Consider the following 22139-nt stretch of genomic DNA (forward strand, 5'->3'; position numbering starts at 1 on the left):
CAGTGACAGCGCCACCCTGCACCCCAAGGGTCCTGTTCCTGGACACAGAGGAGTCAGGGCATGTCATAGAACAGTGTCCCTGGCACTTGTGAGGGTTGACACTTGCCCTGTGAATGTCCCTGTGCCCAAGGAAACATGACATTAAATAGCAAATAAAAGATACCATGGCATTGTATTAAGAGAGAAACTGTGAAAGAAAGGAAGGGCTTTTTTCTTGCTTTTTGAACCAGGGGCCAACATTTATTTTCTTTTGCCATGATCCTCACAAATAATGTAGCTGGCACTGCATGTGACTGAATGGAAAGAAATAAGCAAAAGAATCAAGCAGAGGAACTGGGAGGTATGAGAATTAATGCGGTATGCAAACAGGGAGGTAATTAGCATTCAGAGATTAAAATGGTTGAATTCCATATTGTTACAAATGGACCAGGGAGATTCTTTTTTTTTTTAATGTTTTATTTATTTCTGATTAAAAAGCAATATATATCATGAAATATTCAGATATATTCAGACGCTAAAGATGTGAATGGAAATCTACCTTCAAAGAAGTAGCATAGCTCAGGGTTTTTAAAAGCATCTAGAAAGTCACAAATTACCACCAATTCATCAGCATTCTATCAAATGCTACCTCCTCAGTGTTCTGAATCCAAGTCGCCTGTGTCTCCGGCCGTGTCCAACCTTTTGAACCCCAGCTGACAACTTCAGAACACTGTTTTAAGGCTATCTAAACACAATGCAGGTTAATAAACAGCGAGATCATTATCTTTTCACCTCTGCGTTAGCTACCTCCAATTTCACCAAAGGATATCTTTTGTGTTTCAGCACTTTAGCTTGCCAGGAGATGACGTTGTCTAAACACATTTTCAGTGTTTTCTTTTTAACAGTTAATATATTTCCAGGATGCAAGTTCATTTCTTTCTAAAAGGTTCCTAGGACACCCATTGAAAAGTCAAAAGCAATGAACTAAAAGGGATTGCTATTTTGTCGGAGAAGAACGACACCCTTTGTATTGAAGTGGGGAATTACAGGCTGTGGTCGCCCTCTGCACAGTGTCTCTTTGTCAAGTAATACACGCTGAAAAAAAAATAATACAGATGGGAAAATATTGTGCACTGTCAGATCCTGGAAAGGGCCAAAGGATTTTTCCTCACCAATGTCTTGTCGATGACTTTCACATTCTGGCACCCTGAAAAAAAGAATGCATACATTTAATACGAAATGAATGCAATAATAATCAGGCAGGTAATCGTTTTCCCAAGGAATGTAAAACTTGACAAATGCAAGGTTTATGATTCAAGGTAGCCTTGCCAAATCTTATGTGGCATGAGACCATTTTTATTACCTAAACAGTCCTTAACACAAAATGACTGGCACATATTTTTATTAACACAAAGAGTATATTCTTTCTGCCACATTTAATAGAGAGTCGGTGGCTGAAAGCTCTCTTTTAGGATATGTCTGTAGCAAATTAAAATGTGTAGTGAGGATTCACAGAATGGCATTCTTCTCACTGTGGCTCTGTCCACACAGGCTCAGCACAGTAGTGAGTAGATTATTGATCCTGGGGTTTCTAGCTATGGGGACAAACCCCCTGGGGTTTCTATCTGTGGGGACAATCTGAGTGATATGGATCACAGAAAAGGAAACCCTCATTACCTTCAAAAGTGAAGGGGTTGATAATTAACTCAAGGTCATTCTTTGCATCTAGAGGTTCATCGGAGTCAAATTTAAAGCAGTTACTAGTCATAATGGTACTTATTTATTTATTCATTCATTCAGAATTTATTGTTTATGTGCCAGGCACTCCTCTAGACACTGAAAACATTGCAATGAAGACAAAACAAAGATTCCTGCCTCTTGCTTCTTATATTCTAGAGAGGAAAGAGAAAATACATAATGCGTGTAATTTAAAAATTAAGTTATATGAGAGATGATCTGTAGGAAATGATAAGTACTACTGGAAAAGAATGAAATAATAATAGGGAAAGAAAACTGAAAGCTGAGTGGGTGAGTAGAGAACAACATGCCACTTTAAATAGGGTGGTCAGGATAGAATGCTTTGAGAAAGTGCAGTGTAAGTGTGACTTGAAGGACGTGAAGGAGTTAGCCATATGGATATCTGGGGGGAAAGCATCCAGGCAGAGGGAAAAGCCAATGCAAAATCCCTGAGCCTGAAACATGTCTGGCATAGTCAAGAAACAGCAGGGAGATAAAGGAAGCCTGTGCAGGATAAGCAAGGGTGATAGTAGTAGAAGCTGAGGTCAGAGAGGTGACAGAGGTCAAACCACATAAGGCCTTGCACACCATTGTAAGCACTTTGGCATTTCCTCTGAGTAAACCCAGAGCCATTGGAGGGTTCTGATCAGAAGAGTGACATGACCTGAAATACTGTTTAAGAAGTTCATGCTGACTGCCATGATCAGAATAGGCTGGGGGAGGGGGGGGCAGGCAATGACAGACAGACAGGCCTGCAATACCCAAGGGAAAAGAGATGATGAGAAGGATGCAAAGAGAGACTGTCACAATATCCAAGATGATGAGAGCTGATGATGCTCTGGCCAGAGCGATAGCGGCAGAGGTTGTGGGTGAGGTCAGATACTGATTACATTCTGCAGATAGAGCCTTTGTGGATGTTAGGGTGTGAGGAAAAAGAGGAGTCAACAATGACTCAAGATTTTTTATCTGAGCAAATGAAACAATGGTATGAACATGAACTAAAATTGGAGAGTCCGTAGGTGGAGCAGGTTTAATAGGAAAAATTAGCAGTTTTGTTTTGAACATGTAATTTGAGATGTCACTTAGACATCCAAGTGGAGGTATTGGTTAGCCAGTTAGGTTTATTGTTCATATGTTATGAGATGAGGAAGACTATGATGTAGCACCCACCCTTACGGTACTTGTCTTTACCAAACTATCCTGGTAAGACTGCCAAAGATAGAGGCTAAATGTGACAGACTGTGCACAATTTAGAGTCCCATGGGTTAGAGTCCCTGTACTAGATCTGTAAATATGCAGCCAACTTCATATTTAGTTCTACCCCCAAATGATTCTATCTTCTTCCCCCTCAAATTCACTTCTTCCTATCAAGGATCCCAGCTTCAAGACCTCTAGAAGCAAAGAAAGTTGTCAATGGGAATGACAAGGCTTACCACTCAAAGCCATGGCCAGACGGAATTCTTCCTTTAGTATCTCAAGGACATCTTGAACACCTTTCTCTCCCTAAGCAAGTAAAAGACACAGATCTTTTGAGTAAGTCATTCTGACTTGATTCATGTATTTATTTCACTGTTTTATATATTTATTTCTTTATCCTCCAATTACCTGGGAAGCCAAGCCCCAAATGATTGGTCTCCCCACAAACACAGCCTTCGCTCCCAGGGCCAGAGCTTTCAGAACATCAGTGCCTTTCCGAACACCCCCATCCAGGAACACTTCCACCTTCCCGTCCACGGCCTCCACAATTTCTGGCAGAGCATCAATCTGTGGAGAGAAGAGGTCAACAATGTGACACGATCGTGATGAACTGCGACCCAACTCAGCCTCCACAGGCTAATGACTATCTGACTGAGGATCAGAGTAAAAGAAACCAAGTAGGTTTGGAATCAACAGTAAAATGACTCCCTCCTGAAATAAAAGAGCGGCAAATACTAGTAGCTGATAAAACAACTAAATTTGGAATTGAATGGCTTATTTTTCTTTCAAAGTCCAAGACTATTTTTCTGTTTCTATATTCCAATCCAAAGATCATGATTTTTAAAAATATAAATACAATTTTCAAACGCTTACCCTTTGTATAGCTATTCATTATAAATGCATAAATGTAAATGACGTATCTTGCTCATCTAAATTATTCTGAACATTATTAACTCATTGAAAATCAATTGATAAAGTTGGTAGTACCAACAGCAATATATAAATAAACATGCAAACACGGCAACTAATGAAAAACTTGGTCTCAGATTTCCCTGGGCAACACGCTTTGCATTCAGCCAATACATTAGAGAACTCTCCATGAAAATATTTTTCTTGTTTTTAAAGGAATATGACCACAGGCATCTTGAAGTTCCTTGTCTTAATTGGCAATTGGTAATGGGCTTATAGCATCACTAGAAAACACACAATCCTCATAGAGGTTTGTCTAGTGGATTATGTTATTATTCCTGATCCTTCACACCACTCTGAGCCCATTTCTTTTCCAAGGCAACTTCTCAGTGTTTCCCGCTAAAAAGTAGAGAAAAAACAAAACAAAACAGAGTGCACTTGCCCACTCCTTGACATTGGCCTTGGCCTTGCAACCTACATTGGCCAATAGCATATGAGCAGGGGGCAGAGTGTCATTTCTGGGCATAGGCCTTAAGCAAACTCATGAGTCTCAGATTTCTCTTGTACCTGTGCCATTTGTCTAAGAGGAGATTCCCCTGGGCAATGCTTCCCCTTTAGTTGGGCCCCAGAATAAATATTCAGGATATAGAGGTAGCCCAGCCAAGCCCAGCTGGACCTGAGGCTGGGAGCACAGCCATCTAGCCCGTACCAAGTCTATATCAGCATACCCCAGTTCACACAAAGTTTCATGGGAATAAATTACTGTTGATTTAAATCACTGAGTTTGGAATCTTGTTTTATAGCATCATGTGGCAATAGCGAATATAGTTGGCTGATAGCCAATAGAGTTAATAGCTAATAGCTGATGCAGTCGGCTACTTTGATGTAAATCTTTGCACTTGAGAATGGAAACAATTCCCAAGGTGACCTGTAGGTCAAAATCTGTAGAAATTACCCACATTCATACCAAAATATTTCAATATAAAATTAAGTCCAATGCCCATTTAAAATGCACACTGGAAAAGCTACCATACACTCAAGTGCAGTTTTCTTGGAAATAATTGTGCTGAAATCACTCAAAGGCTTTCCCACTTCTCCCCTAAAGTTTTAGAGGCTAAACTTAAAGAGAGTTTTATGTAAAAGGCTGAAGACCAAACCCAGCAACAGATTTGGAGGAAGTGAAGGCAACATTTGGCGTGCGGCCCCTAAATGTTTGGCAAGTAATGTGATTTTCCCCTTTTCCTTTTGGCTTTTCTGCCTTGCCAAACATGCTTTGGATCCATTTACATATGCCCCTTTACTTATACATAGCGCTCTTTTTACAGTCAGGCAAGTTACATCAACATATAAATGCTACAATTTTCAAGCGATGATGCAAGCTATAATTAAGCATATTTCCCCATTTGAAACCAGAACCAAAGAAAAATATTAGCTAGCTTGGGTTCAATACACATTTTCAAAGTTACGCAAATCAAGTCTCTTTAGTTATTTCCAATGCCCAGCCCGGCCTAAAAGGAAACTAATAAGGATACTTCAAATGTGAATCCCGGGTCAGAAAACGGAACCCAGGTTGGTGTTTCATGTGTCTGTGGACAAGGATGCTCTGTCTGTTGCAGGGCATTCCTCCCCTCCCCCGCTTTTTCTTTCCTTTACTGCAGTTTTTACTGGGTGTGTATTTCAGAGAATAATTCTGATCAGAGGAGATTAAATAAATAAATACGGGAGACAAATCCACTATTTTATGACTGTTATGTTTCCTCCTTTTCAGGTTGCTACACATCTAAGAGACCATTCATTACAGCTTTTCTTTCCTTAGCGGCTGTTTAGACAACAAATTGTGGGCTTAACTCCAGTGGGGTTAATCTACAGGAAAATATGGTAAGATCCCAATATGCTATTGCTCCTTTCACCCATCCATTCATTGACTTATCAAACACTCTACTGAGGATCTGGTGTATTCAACGCACTATGCCAGGTAGTTTAAGGGAGCCAGAAAGAAAAATCAGAGAAGCGAGAGGAATCCCACATGGGTCTGACTCAGAGACCCCTTTTTCCTGTTCCTGCTCAAGTCACTCCCTGTTCCCCCAAACTTCCACTCACAGGGAGTTCTTACCTTTCTATCTTCCTGTAGCATTCATTGTTAATCCTACTGATTTCTGACATTTTAGTCATGGAACCCTTTGAAGGTTTCACACCAAAGCAGTTGAGCATAAATAAATGCAGATAAAGCCAGAGCTGCTTTCATTAAAAGCCAAGGAGACAGAGTCCAGGCCACTGCCCATAAATCCTTCCCTGACTCTACCCTACTCCATCCATCTCTGTCCACCACAGTTCACCAGGCAGCCCTTGGGGTTGGAGCAGGTTCTACTAAGCAAGCTTAGACAATCACTGCCCATGGAGGCGAGGCTGATTGTTTGCAATTGCAAAAAATGGCTGCAATTATTTCCCTCCCTATGTTCATTCCCTTGCAACGTGACATCTCATCTTCTCCCATCATAGGGGAGAAATGGGTCTATTTCCTGACCCTTTGTATCTGAGCTAACCATTGTGACCAACAGAATGTGAGAGAAATGAAAACTTTCCTGTTCTAGTCCTAGAACTCAAGAGGCCTTGTATGCTTGCACTTACTGTGGAGGAAATCTTCCACCCCATGACAACCAGCCCACTTAATGTACTAGAAATGAGCACGTGCAGAGCTGTCCCTGCTGAGGTCATCCTAAACCAGCCTGTCCCAGTAGACCCAGCAGCTGACCACAGGTGCATAGGAGTGAGCCCAGCAAAGACCAGGAAAACATCCCAGCTAATCTCAGCCCAAATTGCCAGCTTACAAAATTATGCCATAAGTAAATGGCTATTGAATTTTGCCAGTAAGTTTCAGAGTGGTTTGTTACACAGTGAAAGCTAGCTGATACATCAAGTGTTTCTCAAAGGTAGAATTGCATGGACCCCTTTTAAAAAGAAAAATATAAAATCTCTTAGGTCTCACAGAAGATGCTCAAGGAGTCAATTTTAGAAACCCAAATACTTATCTTATGAAAATGTTCTACAGTTGAGAATTTTCACTGGAAAAGACTGTCATATTTTTTAAGCTTAAATCAGTTTAGGTCCCATTAGCATCAAAACAAAGATGAAAAAACAAATCCTGCTATGATTCAGACTCCAGAGAATCTGTCTTTACACCCCAGTTTGAGATGTTGCAATGTGGATTTTGGAAATCTATTTGATTCTATCACATTTTCCTCTAATTACTTCAACACCAATCTTGGCCACATTATTACCTTGAGGGTAAGGATCTTGACATGAACTTAAATTTGTATCTCCTTTTGGGCATAGCAGAAGTCTGGCCATGGTTCTCAGTAGGGTTGTATTAACACGAACTGAAGTTAAATGCCTGTTCTAGGGATCCTTTTGCTAAGTACTTCCCCATCCAAGGAAACTCTGTGATTTATAGAAATGTACAAATCATGTAGTCCAGTCACTTTCTTCTTGTAATCAACACAATATTCTGAAGAAGCTCAGGCTGAAAATGTAAGCAACTTGCTCACCTAGCTCTCACACCTTAGAAGAAGCAAGACAAGGACTTGAACCTAAGACTCTAGACTCCCATTTCAGTGCTCCTCTTATGACATCACTCTGCCTCTTTCGCTCTGACTTATGATGTCACAGAATCTGCAGGTCAGCAAGTCTTTCTGTGCATCTACTGAACAGTTTTATACCACAGCCTCCTTCAAACACTTTGCCACTCACCTCAAAACCCACATACTAAGGGAAAAATCTCTTCTCCATCAGAAGAATCCTTTCTTACATTTCTCTCACTATCACAAGCCTTAAATTTGCTCTAAAGTATGAGGCTAAACTCAAGCAAGCATCTCATCTCTTGCATACAGCATGCAAAGGGGAGGGTCATTGTTTTTTTAAAACAGTCCGGAGACCACAGGTCAAAAAGCCCTTTTATATAAATTTCCATTTCTCCTCAGCCAGAGGAAAATAAACCACACCATTTAGACATTTTTCTCTTAAAATCTAGTTAGATTTGATTTCAGTAGATTTAGATATTATTTTTAGAAAACAAACTTAATTTGGCCCACACACAAAATCTATGTCTTTATACACAAGAGAGGCATAAATCTGCAAAAAAGCCTTGAGCTGTGACGGACCAACTTCTCCTCCCTTCCAAGAGGAGGTCTTCACTCTCCACCTCTATTTATCTGCAGGGGACACTTAATATCACCTAAGAAGATAGGTCCCTATAAGTTAAGCTGAATTGGAAAAAGCTGAAAGCTTCCAGTTTTATGATTTAAATTCTTGACAGTGTAATCCTTTAGTATGCAAAGACTTGGTTTGTTCCTACCATTTGTGCTTTAGGAACAGCTGTGAGTATAGCTATGGACACCCAACATTCCCCTGTAGTCAGAGCCTAAAGCCTACACAGCTGGTGGTCTATGGATTTAGTGAAATCAACCTGCTAGTTCAACAATCCATTACTACTTGACTAAATTATTTGTTCTACTAAGAGTTGTTTGAATAAATTCAACTGGTGGTCCCAATTAAAACCATCCATCTGATAAATATGACTGAAGGATTCTGATAAAAAGGGGAAAAATGCATGTGATGATCCCATTGAGAGATAGCTCTCTAGAAAGTCCATCCACATTACTTGGTGAAAATAATTTTTTAAGTTTTGTTACATGATGCGAGCTTACTTTGCCTATAATAAATGGGGTTATGGGATGTTTAAGTATAAGGCACCAAAGAGATAATCTAATGATGTTAAACTTTAAAAGATGAGGAGTGGAAATCGATTTCTTCTACCGTGTCTCAGTTCAGGCCCTTGTCTCTATTCTTGGCTATCATAGAAATCTAGGCACCTAATTGATCTTCCTGCCTCCTGTCACACCAAAATACAATTTATAAGCCTCATTGCTGCTAAATCAAGCTCTTCTACTACATATCCAAGGACTCATCATATTCAAGAACCTCTCCCCTTACCTGTGAAAGTAGGCATATTTCCCAGGACTCTGCCACCCATACCAGGCCAGGTATCGCAAACAAAATGGATTACTTGGAACTCCCCAAACACATTCCATTCTTTCTCAATCCATATTTAGGCTCACACCTCTACATCCAGGGGTCCAGAACAGAGGTGAAAGGCAACTGCAAAACCATTGCCTCATCGAAAAGCATCTTGGCCAAGTCTCCACAGGTGGGCAGCATGGAAGGGAACTACTTTTTAATACCCCACCCCACCTACAGCTCCTGGCTCCCACTCAGGGTCATGGATCCATGAAATCCACCTGAGGATACGTGTCTATTTCCATGACTTTTGATTCATTCCTGGGCCTCTAATCCTTGATCTTAAAATCTGCCCAGGGCCTCTGTTGGTCTCCTTGGCTCTCAGCCCTCTTGGAGCTAACTGTTTTCCTTCATAGTTTTAACTCAGTCCCACACCTTTCCAGCCAGTTTTGTTTACTTTTATATCTAGATTTTAGACCTGGTTTGCCTAGCATAATGTATATAGTGTATAAAAACCATAGATGCACACTGGGAATCTTCTGGGTAGCTTTAAAAAATACTGGTGCTTATGCCCCTGACCCCGAGAGATTCTGATGAATTTATCTGGAGTGCAGCCTGGGCCTCGGGATTCTTTAAAGTTCCCCAGGTGATCCTCATGTGCAGCCAGGGGAGTTCATAGCTCAAGCAGAGTAGCCTGTTTGCAGCTCACCTCCCTTCACTTGGGCCATAGGATTTCCATCTCCTTTCTCACCCACCCACCTTCTCTCTGCAGCTCTTCAAACCCATGTCCACAGGATAGTACAGTCTTTCCTCCCCCTGATTTCTTGTGACAATTGTATCAATGATCTCAAACTCTACCAAAGCCTTTTTAAATTACAGCTATATGTTAGCACTCCTCTTTTTTTGGACTTTTAGGGCATAATCACTTCATATTATACCTATCAGTGTAACTACAAATACAAAAATAATCCCAACCCACAAATGACTTGTTATTTAACAAGAGCTTTTATAAATTTACAAATAAATGTATTGGACTAATTAATGATCTAATTTAAGTAGTTATGGGCCACTAAACTTAAAATCCAAGATCTCATATACGTATTCATACATATTTTACTGTGAGAGTTCACACAAAAACATTGACAGAAAAGAGGCAGATACAGAGATAATCAAAACTGTGATGAAAACGAGAGCTCCAAAGAGAAATCCAGCCATATGCTGCAACTCACAGTGGCTGGCACCCCATCAAGTTGTCGAGCCCCATGATTTGACACCAAGATCCCATCCAAACCATGTTTCACTGCCTTCATGGCATCGTCTCCTAGAAAGAGCAGGACAACAATTAACTGTAGTGTGGAAAAAGCAGCTTAACAGAAGGCTTGGGTTTAGAGGTAGAAGCATCTCAGTCAAAAGGAGCCTGACCTCACACTTACATGAATATATTAATAACTTGCTCAGAGCCTTTAGCACAGAAATACATGCAAACATTAGCTCTAGAATGGTAGTGATAGTTTCCTGGCCAAAAAAAGTTAGCACTTACAATTTAATTATAAAATAAAATTATCAACAGATACCAAGTTAACATGCAGTTAAAATTTATTTATCCTCATAAACAAGTACCCTTGCTAAATATTTGTTATTGCTGTTAATAAGATCATGCCATTTAGCAGAATTACTCCTCTACAATTTGAATAGCATAAAAGAATACATGAGGCAAGTGCTTTAGGTGTGACAGGTAACGAACAACTCTAATTCAAAAATAGTTTTAAATACAAATTTATTACCAGTAAGGATTTTAAGTTATAGTGTTCTATAATTAAATGTATTTTGACCATTGAAATCTGTCAAAAGGTAATATTAAAATTATGTTACATCTCTACTCATGCTTCAAAGTATATTGATTTCTGAAACTATAGTTTTAAAATAGATTGTTCTCTTAAATCAAGTTCCAACATTTTTTTATGTTTTATATTTTAAACTATTATTTTCAGCATGCTCCCAATAACAAACCATTTGTTAACAGAATAATGAAAGTAATACTAGTTCTCAAGTTTAACACAAAATAATTGGTCCGAGGTTGTAATGAAAATCAGATTTTGGAAACTTAAGCAGATGGATACATAACATTGTATATATTTATAAATTCAACAATGAAGGTGAAGGGCAGACCTGACCAAGAATAATAAGATTCATAGGAGAATCTGTAACACTAATTGTTTTCAAATTTTATGCTAAAACATCATTTCCAAGCTGTGTTTCATAGAATACCACTTTCCAAATATTCTCATTTTTTAAAACAGTGCTAGTGTTATTTTTCTTTTAAAATTATAGGTATATGAAAATGTTAAATCCATGTTTTATGGACTGAATGTTTGTGTCCCCCCAAAATCCATAACCTCCAATGTGACAGTCTTTGAAGATGGGGTCTTTGGAAAATAATTAGGGTTAGATGCAGTTATGAGGATGGGGCTCTCATCATGATATTAGTGCCCCTATAAGAAGATAACAGAGAGCTCTCATTTCTCTCCCTCCTCCCCCCCGTCTTTCCATGTTCCCACAAAGAAGAGGTCATGTGAGCACACATTTAAAAGGTGGGCTCTGCAACCCAAGGGAAGAGCCTGCACCAGAAAATGACCATGGTGGAACCCTAATCTCAGACGTCCAGCCTTCAGAATTGTGAGAAAATCAACTTCTGTTAAGCTACCCAGTCTATGGTATTTTGTTATAGTGGCCAAGCTGACTAAGACATCATGTTGTTGTTGGTAGAATCCACCTTTAAGAAATGCTATGACAGACCCTAAAATGCAATGAAATAGTATGAAAGGTGTTCTGATATATAAATATCAGTGTTTACCAATTAACTACTTTGTATGTTATTTATTCACCTGTAAGCCTGAGTTGCTATGCATTTTATTATATACTAAATAAATGATTGATATTCTATATTTATTTCATGTTAAATATAAAATCTAGTGTTTCCATGAGACTGTTTTTTGGCTATCTGTTTAATACAAGTTTTACATTTTATTTTAACCCAGAGAGAAAAACATGTTGCCTTAATGAGAGGATCAAACTGTTTTGATTTAAGAAAATGTGCATGAATCTTTGATATTTTCATTAATGCTTAGAGTTTACTAATATGGCATTCCACATTTGTTAATTGCCAGTCACTACATTAATTGATTGACAAATACAATAATCAATAGGGAATAGCAGTGTTTGCTATTTTTAATACATTATTTCCATATTTAATCTAAAATACCAAAGTGAAGTGTAAATACTCAAGATTTACCCTCCAGGCCTTGGAGCTTTTGACTCAGGACTCCGTTATATCTTACAGGAATTTAGTAACTCAATCCTAGATACATGGCAGCAGTTTTGAACATAATCCAGGAACACTGAGTGAATATCCTTTGAGAATGTCTTGAAAAAAATGTATATAGGAAATGAGCTAGTTAGAAAACAGTTCCTGAGAAACAAAAAGCCACTATAGAAGTAAGACAACCTAGTTAAAAAATTTTTTAATTAAAAAAAAGTCTCTAAAAAAGCATTATGCCTTTGCTCATAAAGCCATTTGTTTGTTAGCGTGAGTCCTAGCAAAGACTAAATCCTGTCTCAAATACATGCTTGGAGTTTGTGCTGAAGTTTTCCAAGGCCAGACTTTAACCACAGCAAGAGATTACATCTTGTACTCCAATTTGCATTCATTAAAATGCAATCTTAAAATGGTGGTAATAGATTTTTTCCAGTTGCCCATGGTTCCATGTGCTTACAAACATAATCTGCATCTTTCTGGTAAAAGAAAAATGAAAGAAGGTGGGTGACTCTCAGTCAACCCATGTTGACTTCTCAATGAAGATCTATGAAATAGTGAGCACTAATTATCCCAGAACTGACCCCGACATTCTTGAACTACTCCTCACCCCCCAGCCCCCCATCCAGATTGAAGATATGAACTACTTGATGCAGTTGTTGTCACAGAGGTGATTCTTGTTTGTTAAATAAATGAAATAAATAGTTACAGAAAAACGAGACAATCTAAACTGTACTTGTATAACTAAGTGATTTTCTTTCAAATGTCAAATGTCCCATCACTCTTTGTCTTGCATTTGAGCTCTCTCTAATTTATAGACTCGTACAGCTTTCACTGAGAATTTTGCTCAGTAAACATTTGGGCTATTTACTGTGTGCAAAACATTATGAAAACATGTAGAAACAAGTCACATGATCCATATGGATGAGAAGGTGGAGGTCCTGATTAAGATGACTACAGAATGAAGTTCTAGAAGCCAAAGTATTTTTAGCATAACACTTGATAGGAAAGTCTAATTCAATAGATTTCTATCATATCCTAGAGGGCAAAGTTGTAGAAAATGATATATATTGGGAATCTTAAATTGAAAAGTTGGTTAAAAAAATTAAATAACCTCGTTCTTATAGTTGTCCCCTATTTAACATAGACAAATATGGGACCACACTAAAATTTTATTCTTCCTTGGTGTTTTCAAGCCAGTTGCCCTGGGCCACCACTGGGATGTGAGTGAATTAAATGCTTGAAAATGCATTAATTTTCTAATTCAATTGCATTTTCTCAGTTCCTTCAGGTGAGGCACAATTATCTCTTGACTGCGCAACAGAAGTTTCTTAAATGTGCTCTCTGCCTCCAATTTTGCCACTTCCATCCATTAGCTCCATTATACAAAGCGTGATTTTTCTAAAATGCTAATCTGATGAGGTTTCTTGCTCCCTGATAAAGATCCTTAGCGACCCTCAAACATCTTAAAGTCTACATTCTCTAAAGTGGGGCTTACATGTTTTATAATTTGTTACTCATAACTGCTTTATTTTACCAGTATTTCAGTCTGAGAAAGAGTCATTTGACCTGATATTGTAGCAAAACTCAAGCATTATCTTTCATTCGGAAATGAAACCTTCCCTAACCTACTCTTATAATTGTCCACACCCTGTTTTAAACACCCTTATACCACATACATTTCTATCTCAGCTCTTGTTACATCTTATTGCATCCAAATTCTTGTTTATACGTCTGTCCTGTTTGGCTAAGGACCTCAAATTATTATTATTATTTTTTAATTTAGCACACAGTAAGCATGATACATGTTTATGTAATGAATGACTTAGTGAATGAATAAGTGACTTGATAAGTGAATGAATGGGGCAGAACCTTCAAGTTAATGTTGTTAGAAACTACAGTTGACTACAGCTGCAGGAAGTAGCACTAATACTCATGGATGACAATATGTTGTTTAAAGTTCTGTGTAACACCAGGATATATTCACTGAAATATAATTTTTCAGAAATTTTGGACTAAGACAATGATCAACAGGAAAGAGTATAATAATATATTTTTAAAAGCACAGATTAAGACAGATTTAAACATATCCCCACTACTTAAAAGCTTCACTAGACTCATTCTTTTACTTTTATTAGCTTCATTCTGCATACATAAGATTTAAGATTAAATAGATAAAGTCAGTGGCAGGCCTAGAGCTTTACAAATAGGGGCCATGGGACTCACACATATTCAAATAAAACCTATAAAAAGTTTTGATTGTAAGTTGTTGTTAAATCCTGAGATAAGTTCATAGGATTTCTCATCCCCGAGCCATTTGCTTAAACATTTCCATTTAAAATAATATGTTTTTGGCAGTTATCTACTTAATCATACTAAAGAAAATGTTTTCAAAGGCAGGAAAACATTTTTGTGGGCAAACACATTTACACTCCAAATTATAACAGTCACTGGTACATCACTGTGGGATTGATAGTGGGGAAGTAGTCAGTTCCTTAATACCCATGGCTTGATAACTGAGGATTTTAATGTCCTAGTCAACCATTCTTTAAAGGGAGGTGATGTGAGATCACCACACTCAAAAATTCAGTCCTAGTCATAGGTATTTGGAGGGAACAGGAGAAAAATAGAAAAGACTCTTAAAACAGGTCTGGCTGTCATAATGACAGAATTTTTTGGTCATCCTTGGGTCTTCTCGTTGGCCTGAGAGCAACGGTTGCAGCTTTCAGCCAAAGTAGGACTTTCTAGATTTTGCCAAGCTCCATGATTCGGTGACAGCTCCAAAATAAGACAACAACATCCCAATGCTTTAAAAAGAGTAGGTTCTTACCTCATGAGAACCCTGCTCTCCTTCAGTATATTGCTGAAGAATGATGAAATCTTTACTCACTAACATCAAAAGAGAGAACTGAGAGATGGAATGTCTCCTTTGATAGCCATATTACTTTTTCCTGATTGTTTTCCCTTAAATATATCATGATCAGAGATGGCCAGAAGGCTCAATTGGTTAGAGTGCGAGCTCTGAGCAACAGGTGTTTGCCAGTTTGATTCCCACATGGGCCAGTGAGCTGCACCCTCCACAACTAGATTGAACAGGGCACCTTGAGCTGAGCTGCTGCAGAGCTGCCGCTGAGCTGCCGATGGGTGGCCGGATGGTTCAGCTGCTTAGAGCACGAGCTCTGAGAAACAAGGTTGCCTGTTCAACTCCCGCATGGAATGGTAGGGTGCACCCCCTGCAACTAGACTGAAAACGGCAACTGGACTTGGAGCTGAGCTATGCCTTCCACAATAAAGATTCAAGGACAATAACTTGACTTGGAGCTGATGGATCTTGGGAAAAACACACTGTTCCCCAATAAAGTTAAATATATATATATATATATATATATATATATATATATATATATAATGATCATATCCACAAAGGATCATAAAATCTGTATGAACTCAAGTAGAGAAATAAACAAACCTCTCAAAATGCCTTTCGCGACAATTGGTAATGATGTCAGCCCCCTCAGCCATTTAATATCCTCCCAGCTGATAGATGGGTCTATCGCTTTAGCCACATATGCAGCAAGTCCACTGTTGTCTCCAAAATTTTCCTTAGGAGAAAATGCTAAATCACTGGTTTCAAAATTTTTCATTCTGAAATAAAGATATATATCAAATGAGAAACTTCCCAAAATTAGAGATATCTTTACAAAGGCTCATTCAATGAGAGAAAAAAAAAAGTTACCATTTTCAAATCAATTGGCTGTTCACTCCTCAACCAGCTATAGGGTTGCATGCATATTTTCCATGTTTTGATGTAGGGTTCCATGACAAAATGTGACAAGCTAGTGGGCTTAACTGGTCACTTAAAGTTTAGTTTTCATTCTTAGGCTATTTTTATATCAATAAATCAGTTTCAAGGAAAAATATATGGCCACATTCAAATATCTCTACCTATTTAAGCCAGTTTATGAATATAGACAACAGATTTGATGCTATTTTCAGCCAGCAATGCATATTAATCATGATGATCAACATTTGCTTGGTACATTACAATTTACAAAGGGCTTTCATATACCAATATTATTAAAATTTTTAAAAAATTTTAGAAAGCTAAATTGATGCTCTATGATTCCTGTTTTCCATGAAAAATAAAGACAGAACTACAGAATGAGATGCCCCAAGTATAAAACTAGCTAAGGCAGCATTTGGTCTCCAAACTGGGTCTCTTGACTTCAAATTAAATCTTTCAGATCTCAGTTGCAACCTGGCAATTGCATTTGACTTCAGGAAACCTTCCAATGTCCTTTGGAAAGTTCTAGAGAAGATTGGAACTGCTATAACATGTGCTAAGCCTTTCTGTCTGTTGCCACCATAGACACTTTCCTGCCTACTATTATGGTGGGTATAGGGAGAAGTGAGATGTTTCTCAGCAGGTGAGAGCTATCAGTTCTTGCTTTTCCTTCCTCCATTCAGGTGTTCTCTTTGAGGCTTTCCACCTTCTGACTCAAACTTCCCAATCTTCCAGACAATCTTGAACAGGGCATGAGCTTTCCGATAAACAAGATCTTCATTTCTTGGCCTGTGGTGTGATGGATAATTTTATTTATCTACTTCACTGACTGGGTTAAGGGATACCTAAAATAGTTGGTAAACCATTTCTGGGTATTTCTGTGAGGATGTTTCTGGATGAGGTTAGCATCTGAATTCGTAAACCGAGTAAAGAGGATCATCCTCACCAATGTGGGTGGGCATCATATAATTTGTTGAAAGCCCAACTTGAACACAAAGGTGAGGTGAGGGAAGGACAAATTTGTGCTCTCTGTTTGAGCTGGGACATCCATCATCAACTGCTCTTGGATATTGGAGCCACTGGTTGTCAAGCCTTCAGACATAGATCAGGACTTGTACTATCGGTCTCCTGGTCCTCAGGCCTTCAGATTGGGACTGGAACTACATCACTGGTTTTCCTGGGCCTCCAGCTTGTAGACAGCATGTCGTGGGTCTTCTCACCTGCATAATCACATGAGCCAATCTCCATAATCAAGCTCTCTCTCTCTCTCTTGCTCCCCAAGCAGCTCCCCAGGCAGCTCCCCAGGTTTCTGTGGCTGATTTTTTTTTCTTTTTTGGTGATTTTTTTTAAAAAAAATAGCTCTATTAAGATATTATTCACATATCACACAGTTCAAGTAATGTTTTTTTTACATATACATACACCAGTATATATCCTATTGGTTCTGTTTCTCTGGAGAATCTAATACATGTGGTGTTCTCTGCTCCTGAAGCCTGAGTCACCACCCACACAGCAGAATTAAAGTGTCAGGTATTTTGATGTATAAATACCACAGCTCCCTCAACCCTAGGCAGACTAACTCTGAGATATCTTCTACATGGTATCCCAGACTTTCCCAGCAGGATTAAGCTTCTGTTGCCCACAGTTGTGGCTGTCTTGATAATATGACCATTGCTCGCCGCCTTCCCTCCTATGCATCAGTTCTCCACTCCTCTACCAGTATTCCCTTCATCCTCTAAAGGAACTGCCAGCACTTTTATCTCTGGCTCCAGTTGGCTCCGACAGGAACCCAAACTGAGACACAGCTCCTCTGAGTTCCTGTCTTCCCTTATGTCAAATTTTGTTAATTCAGCTCGGCCCAGCGTTTCTCTGACTCACCTGTAAGATGCTGCTACTAGCTCACTCTCTACCTGAAGTCTTTTCTCTTGATCTAATGTCCTGATATCCTGGCTAGGTTTTGGCAGTCTTCTAAACTAGGGACATAGTCTGTTCTGCCTGCAACTGTGACCATTAGTTGGATGGATGGCCATCTGGATACACAATGACATCATAAATGTGACTTAGCTGCCTACAGTTTCAAATTCAATTGTGAACCTCAGTTCCTCCGAAAGGCTATCTGTGAATGATGACAATGACTTGGATTCACCTTGCTCTTCTGTACATTATGAACTACCCTGCTAGCCAATCATCTTGTTGGGTAAAAATACAGCTATATATTGATCTCCAGGTTAGTCATAGCTCTTTCTTCCCTCCCACTAGCTCTGCCACTGAATATAGAAAGGATCTTGGAGCCATATATGTATAACAATTTTTATATCAACCTAGAAGTACACAGACACATTATTTTCAAATTATTTTTTTAAAGAAACATAAGACTTCCTTTAAAACAAAACTAAGTTTAATGCTTTTTACATTTTAATGTACTTTCAACTAAATTAGCTGATTGGGTATCTTAGGTGGCATATATTATCATAGGAAATGAACAGTAACATCCCATATAACTATACTCAAGACATGAGCAAAGTTTTCACTATAACAATTAAACAGTCCCATAGTTTCATGGACTTGGGTGGCCATTAAAGACCAGAGAAAATTCCAACTCCGTTAGAGTCATACTGGTACTCACCTATTTGGTGAGCTTTGGTAGGGATTTTAGCTGAAATTATTGAATCTTTACCAAACCATTTAGGGCTGTACATCTTATCACAGACTGGGGTCTTCTATTGTCATCCTAACATTGAATTAAACATATCCTGACTATGGAGACCTATTCCATTACTTAGAAATGATATTAAATTCCAAACTTTTAAGTAATATTGTTCAGAAAAAGGTCCGGTCTGTCTCTCCCTTAGCAAGACTGGGGGCGGAGGGTGGGGGGGGGAGAGAATAAGAAAAACATCTGTATGTGTATATACTCTGCATAGCACCCCACCCCTCCCAAACAAGCTACAGTGTTTCAGCAGGGGCGGGGTGAAAGGGTGAAATGGATAGGAAAAAACAGAAACATGGATAAAATTATATAAATAACTGTTGTTATTCTTGGACGGTGAAATACAGATCAACACTTGAATGAATGTTGCCTTACAGAAACTTCAGGGCACAATGAAGCCTTGTTGTTACTCTAAAACGTTGTTCAAAGCCAGAAGCCAAGAAAAAGTTTTCAGATATCTTGACAGAGACCCACGATGCAGTGTTTTACCAATGGCTCTGAAGGAAACCTCCATGAATGCTATTTTTATTTGAATTATGACATATACACAAAAAACACTTAAAGCGGCTGCTGATAACCAAAGTACTCCATTTCATAAGGAAGGAAAGGGACAACATCAAAATAATAACATGATTACTTATGATTTAATTCTCTGAATCCCAATCTATTTAGTGACCCAAAGGCAAGGGATAGAATTTCTTCTTCGTAAGGGACTCATTGTGCCTTGAATGTTCCTCAAATATACTTTTCTAACCTAATATAGAAATTATTTTAGCTTTTAGTAAGTTACATTATAAAAATAGTAACAACTACTAAAAGAAACCTTAAGAAGTTAAGCATTATTAAATCACCAATAATAACATTAATAATAATAAAATATTATTGAGAAACATATATTATTTCTTTTAAGTATTGGTAATGTGACATTAAAGAAAAAGCTAGGTGGCTGCACAGTGGGAAACAATAAGATAACAACCATTAGAGTCCATGGTATCAAAACAATATGAGAGAGAGATAGACATAGATTCGTAATACATATAGGAATTGGTACATGGTCCACCAGCTTTGAATTCTGTGCTTATGAAAACACGTATACTGAGAACACAGCCTTGCTAATTTTCTCTTAGAAGTGGCTAGGTAATTACAAGAAAAGTTCGGAGCATGGATTTTAAGTGTGAGATTAAACCCTTGTTCAACTTTTTACTAGTCATGTTTTATTGTGTTAATCTCATAAGATCTAGTGCATTTTACTTATTTATCCAACATGACTTACTGAGCACCTACTGTGTGCTAGTGTTTTAGATGTTTAGGATATACCAGTAAATGAAACAGTCAAAAATCCCTGGCCACATAGGGTTGATACTCTAGCAAGGTAAGACAGAAAATAAACAATAAATATAATCAACAAGTAATTTATGGAGCATGTTAGAACATAAGTACTATAAAAATATAAAGAAAAAAAATAGAGCTGAATAAGAGGGAAGTGAGCTGGTAGAGACTTAACTTGACATTTCAAATATGGTAACCAGATTTGGTCTCATGGAGAAACCACCTTGTAGAGGAAATAAGCAGAACAACACTGTTGCATATACTTCCAGTTGCTGCTGTAACAAATAACCACAAACTGGGCTGGCAGAGTGGCACGTTGGTTAAGAGTTGGCTTGGGACGCCAGCTCTGAGCAGCAGGGCCACTGGTTCGGATCCCACATGAGAGCCAGTGACACTGCCCTCTACAGCTAAGATGGTGAACAACAGCTCAACCTGGAGCTGGGTTGCTGTGAGTCGCCGGCGATGGTGTAGCCTGCAGCCTCTGCTGCAGTGGGCTGCCATGGGCTACCATGTATGTGGCTGGCAGCCAGCGTGAGCTGCCAAGAGCCGCCGTGAGCGGCTGTCCAATGGCCGGTGACCGATCTGCCTCACCCGGGAAGAGCGCAATGATAATACCAACATGGGCCAGTGAAGCGACGTCCTCCACAACTAGACTAAGAACAAAACGACAGCAAGTTGTCTGTTCCCCTTCCCTGATTCCCCAGCGCTGTTCCCCTCCCTAATTCCCCAATAAAAAAATCTAAAAAAAAACCCCCAAAAACAAACAAACAAATAACCACAAACCTAGAGGCTTTAAAATGACACCAGTTTATCAGTTATAGTTCTGGAGGTCAGAAATCCAACATGATTCTCACAGGACTAAACTCAAGCTGTCAAGAGGGCTGCTCTGGATGCTGTCGGGCAGAACCCATTTCCTTGCCTGTTCCTGCTTCTAGAGACGACCTAGATTCCCTGACTCCTGATGCTATGATTCCAACCTCTGCTTCTATCATCACTTTTCCTTCTCTGACCCTGACACTCCTGCCTCCCTTTTATGAGGGCCCTTTAACTACAGGAAGCCTATAGGGTAACCCAGGATAATCGGTACATCTCAGGCTGTCAGTGATACCTGCAAAGTCTATTTTGCCATGGAAAGTAATAGTCACAGGTTCCAGGGATTAGCACACAGACATCTTTGGGAGGTCATGATTCTGTTTGACACGGTTATATTGTGAATATTTTTCCAACCAAAGAATTCAGAGGCGATTAGACGATGTACCAAGTCCTCCCTCGAAAATGTTTCCTTCCCTACCACCTCTTCAAGATGCCCACACATTCTCATCACTGCTGTTTAGTTTATTTTTATTTTGGTTTCCCAATGTACAGACATGTAGACCCATCCCTGATATCAAAAGGTAAAGAAAGCAAGTGCTGCATTGATTTGGGGAAAGAATGTTACAGGCAGAGGGAAGAGTCAGTGCTGAGGCTCTAAGGTGTGAGTGCTCCTGGCAGGTGGAAAAAAAGGGTAGGGAAGCTGGTGTGGCTCAGGAGAGTGAGTGAAAATGAGAGTGTTAGCAGATGGGGTCAGATAAGTCATGGGGTGCCTGATCATAGAAAGCCTCACAGGCCACTTTTATCATCAGAGGTCTGGGAAGATAATGGCAGTCTGACCTTATTTTCTGCGACCTGTTCTGGTTGTTGTCATTCAGAAATCATTTCAGGGCTTAAGGACGCATGTCCCCAGGCAAATAATTGAAAGGGTAAGTGTCATGGTTTACCTTGACCTTAGTCAATGATTGGAAATTACTGTTCTTCTCTTTCAATTTCTCTGGCACTACACCAAAGAGCCAAATCTTTACCCAGAGCAAATGCACAGTTATCATGGGGTATAGAGAAAGACAAAAGCCCCTGCCTCAAAGCCTCAGGAATCAGTCTGGTGAGCTGTCTTCATCCCTTGTTTCTTCTAAGAGCAGATAGGCATTCTCCTTACTCCCTCTCAGTTTCAGGAACCTCCATCCCATTCACAATGTACACACAAATATGTGGTTTGCATACAGACCAAGTGGAGACTACCAAACTCCTCAACTCTGGCTGGTTCCCAGATGCCAAGAGTCAGGACCCTCCCCCCACCCAGGCAGAGGAAGTAGCAAGGGCTGGAAGGAGCCACTGCTTTACAGACTCATTCTCCT

General features: G+C 39.2%; 1 protein-coding gene across 1 annotated transcript in view; it reads right to left on the reverse strand.

Annotated features, from left to right (window-relative positions):
- Nucleotides 1-458: 458 nt before the first annotated feature.
- Nucleotides 459-22139, reverse strand: part of HAO1 (hydroxyacid oxidase 1) — a 63032-nt gene continuing 41351 nt past the window's right edge. Inside the window, exons 4-8 of the mRNA XM_019644586.1 lie at nt 15618-15793; nt 10065-10156; nt 3322-3480; nt 3150-3219; nt 459-1186 (exon numbers count right to left, since the gene is read on the reverse strand). Coding sequence (XP_019500131.1) covers nt 1116-1186; nt 3150-3219; nt 3322-3480; nt 10065-10156; nt 15618-15793 — 568 coding nt within the window. The 3' untranslated portion in view covers nt 459-1115. The remainder of the gene's footprint in view (nt 1187-3149; nt 3220-3321; nt 3481-10064; nt 10157-15617; nt 15794-22139) is intronic.

Source organism: Hipposideros armiger, unplaced genomic scaffold, assembly GCF_001890085.2.
Source record: "Hipposideros armiger isolate ML-2016 unplaced genomic scaffold, ASM189008v1 scaffold_89, whole genome shotgun sequence".
In the NCBI taxonomy this organism is placed as follows: Eukaryota; Metazoa; Chordata; class Mammalia; order Chiroptera; family Hipposideridae; genus Hipposideros; species Hipposideros armiger.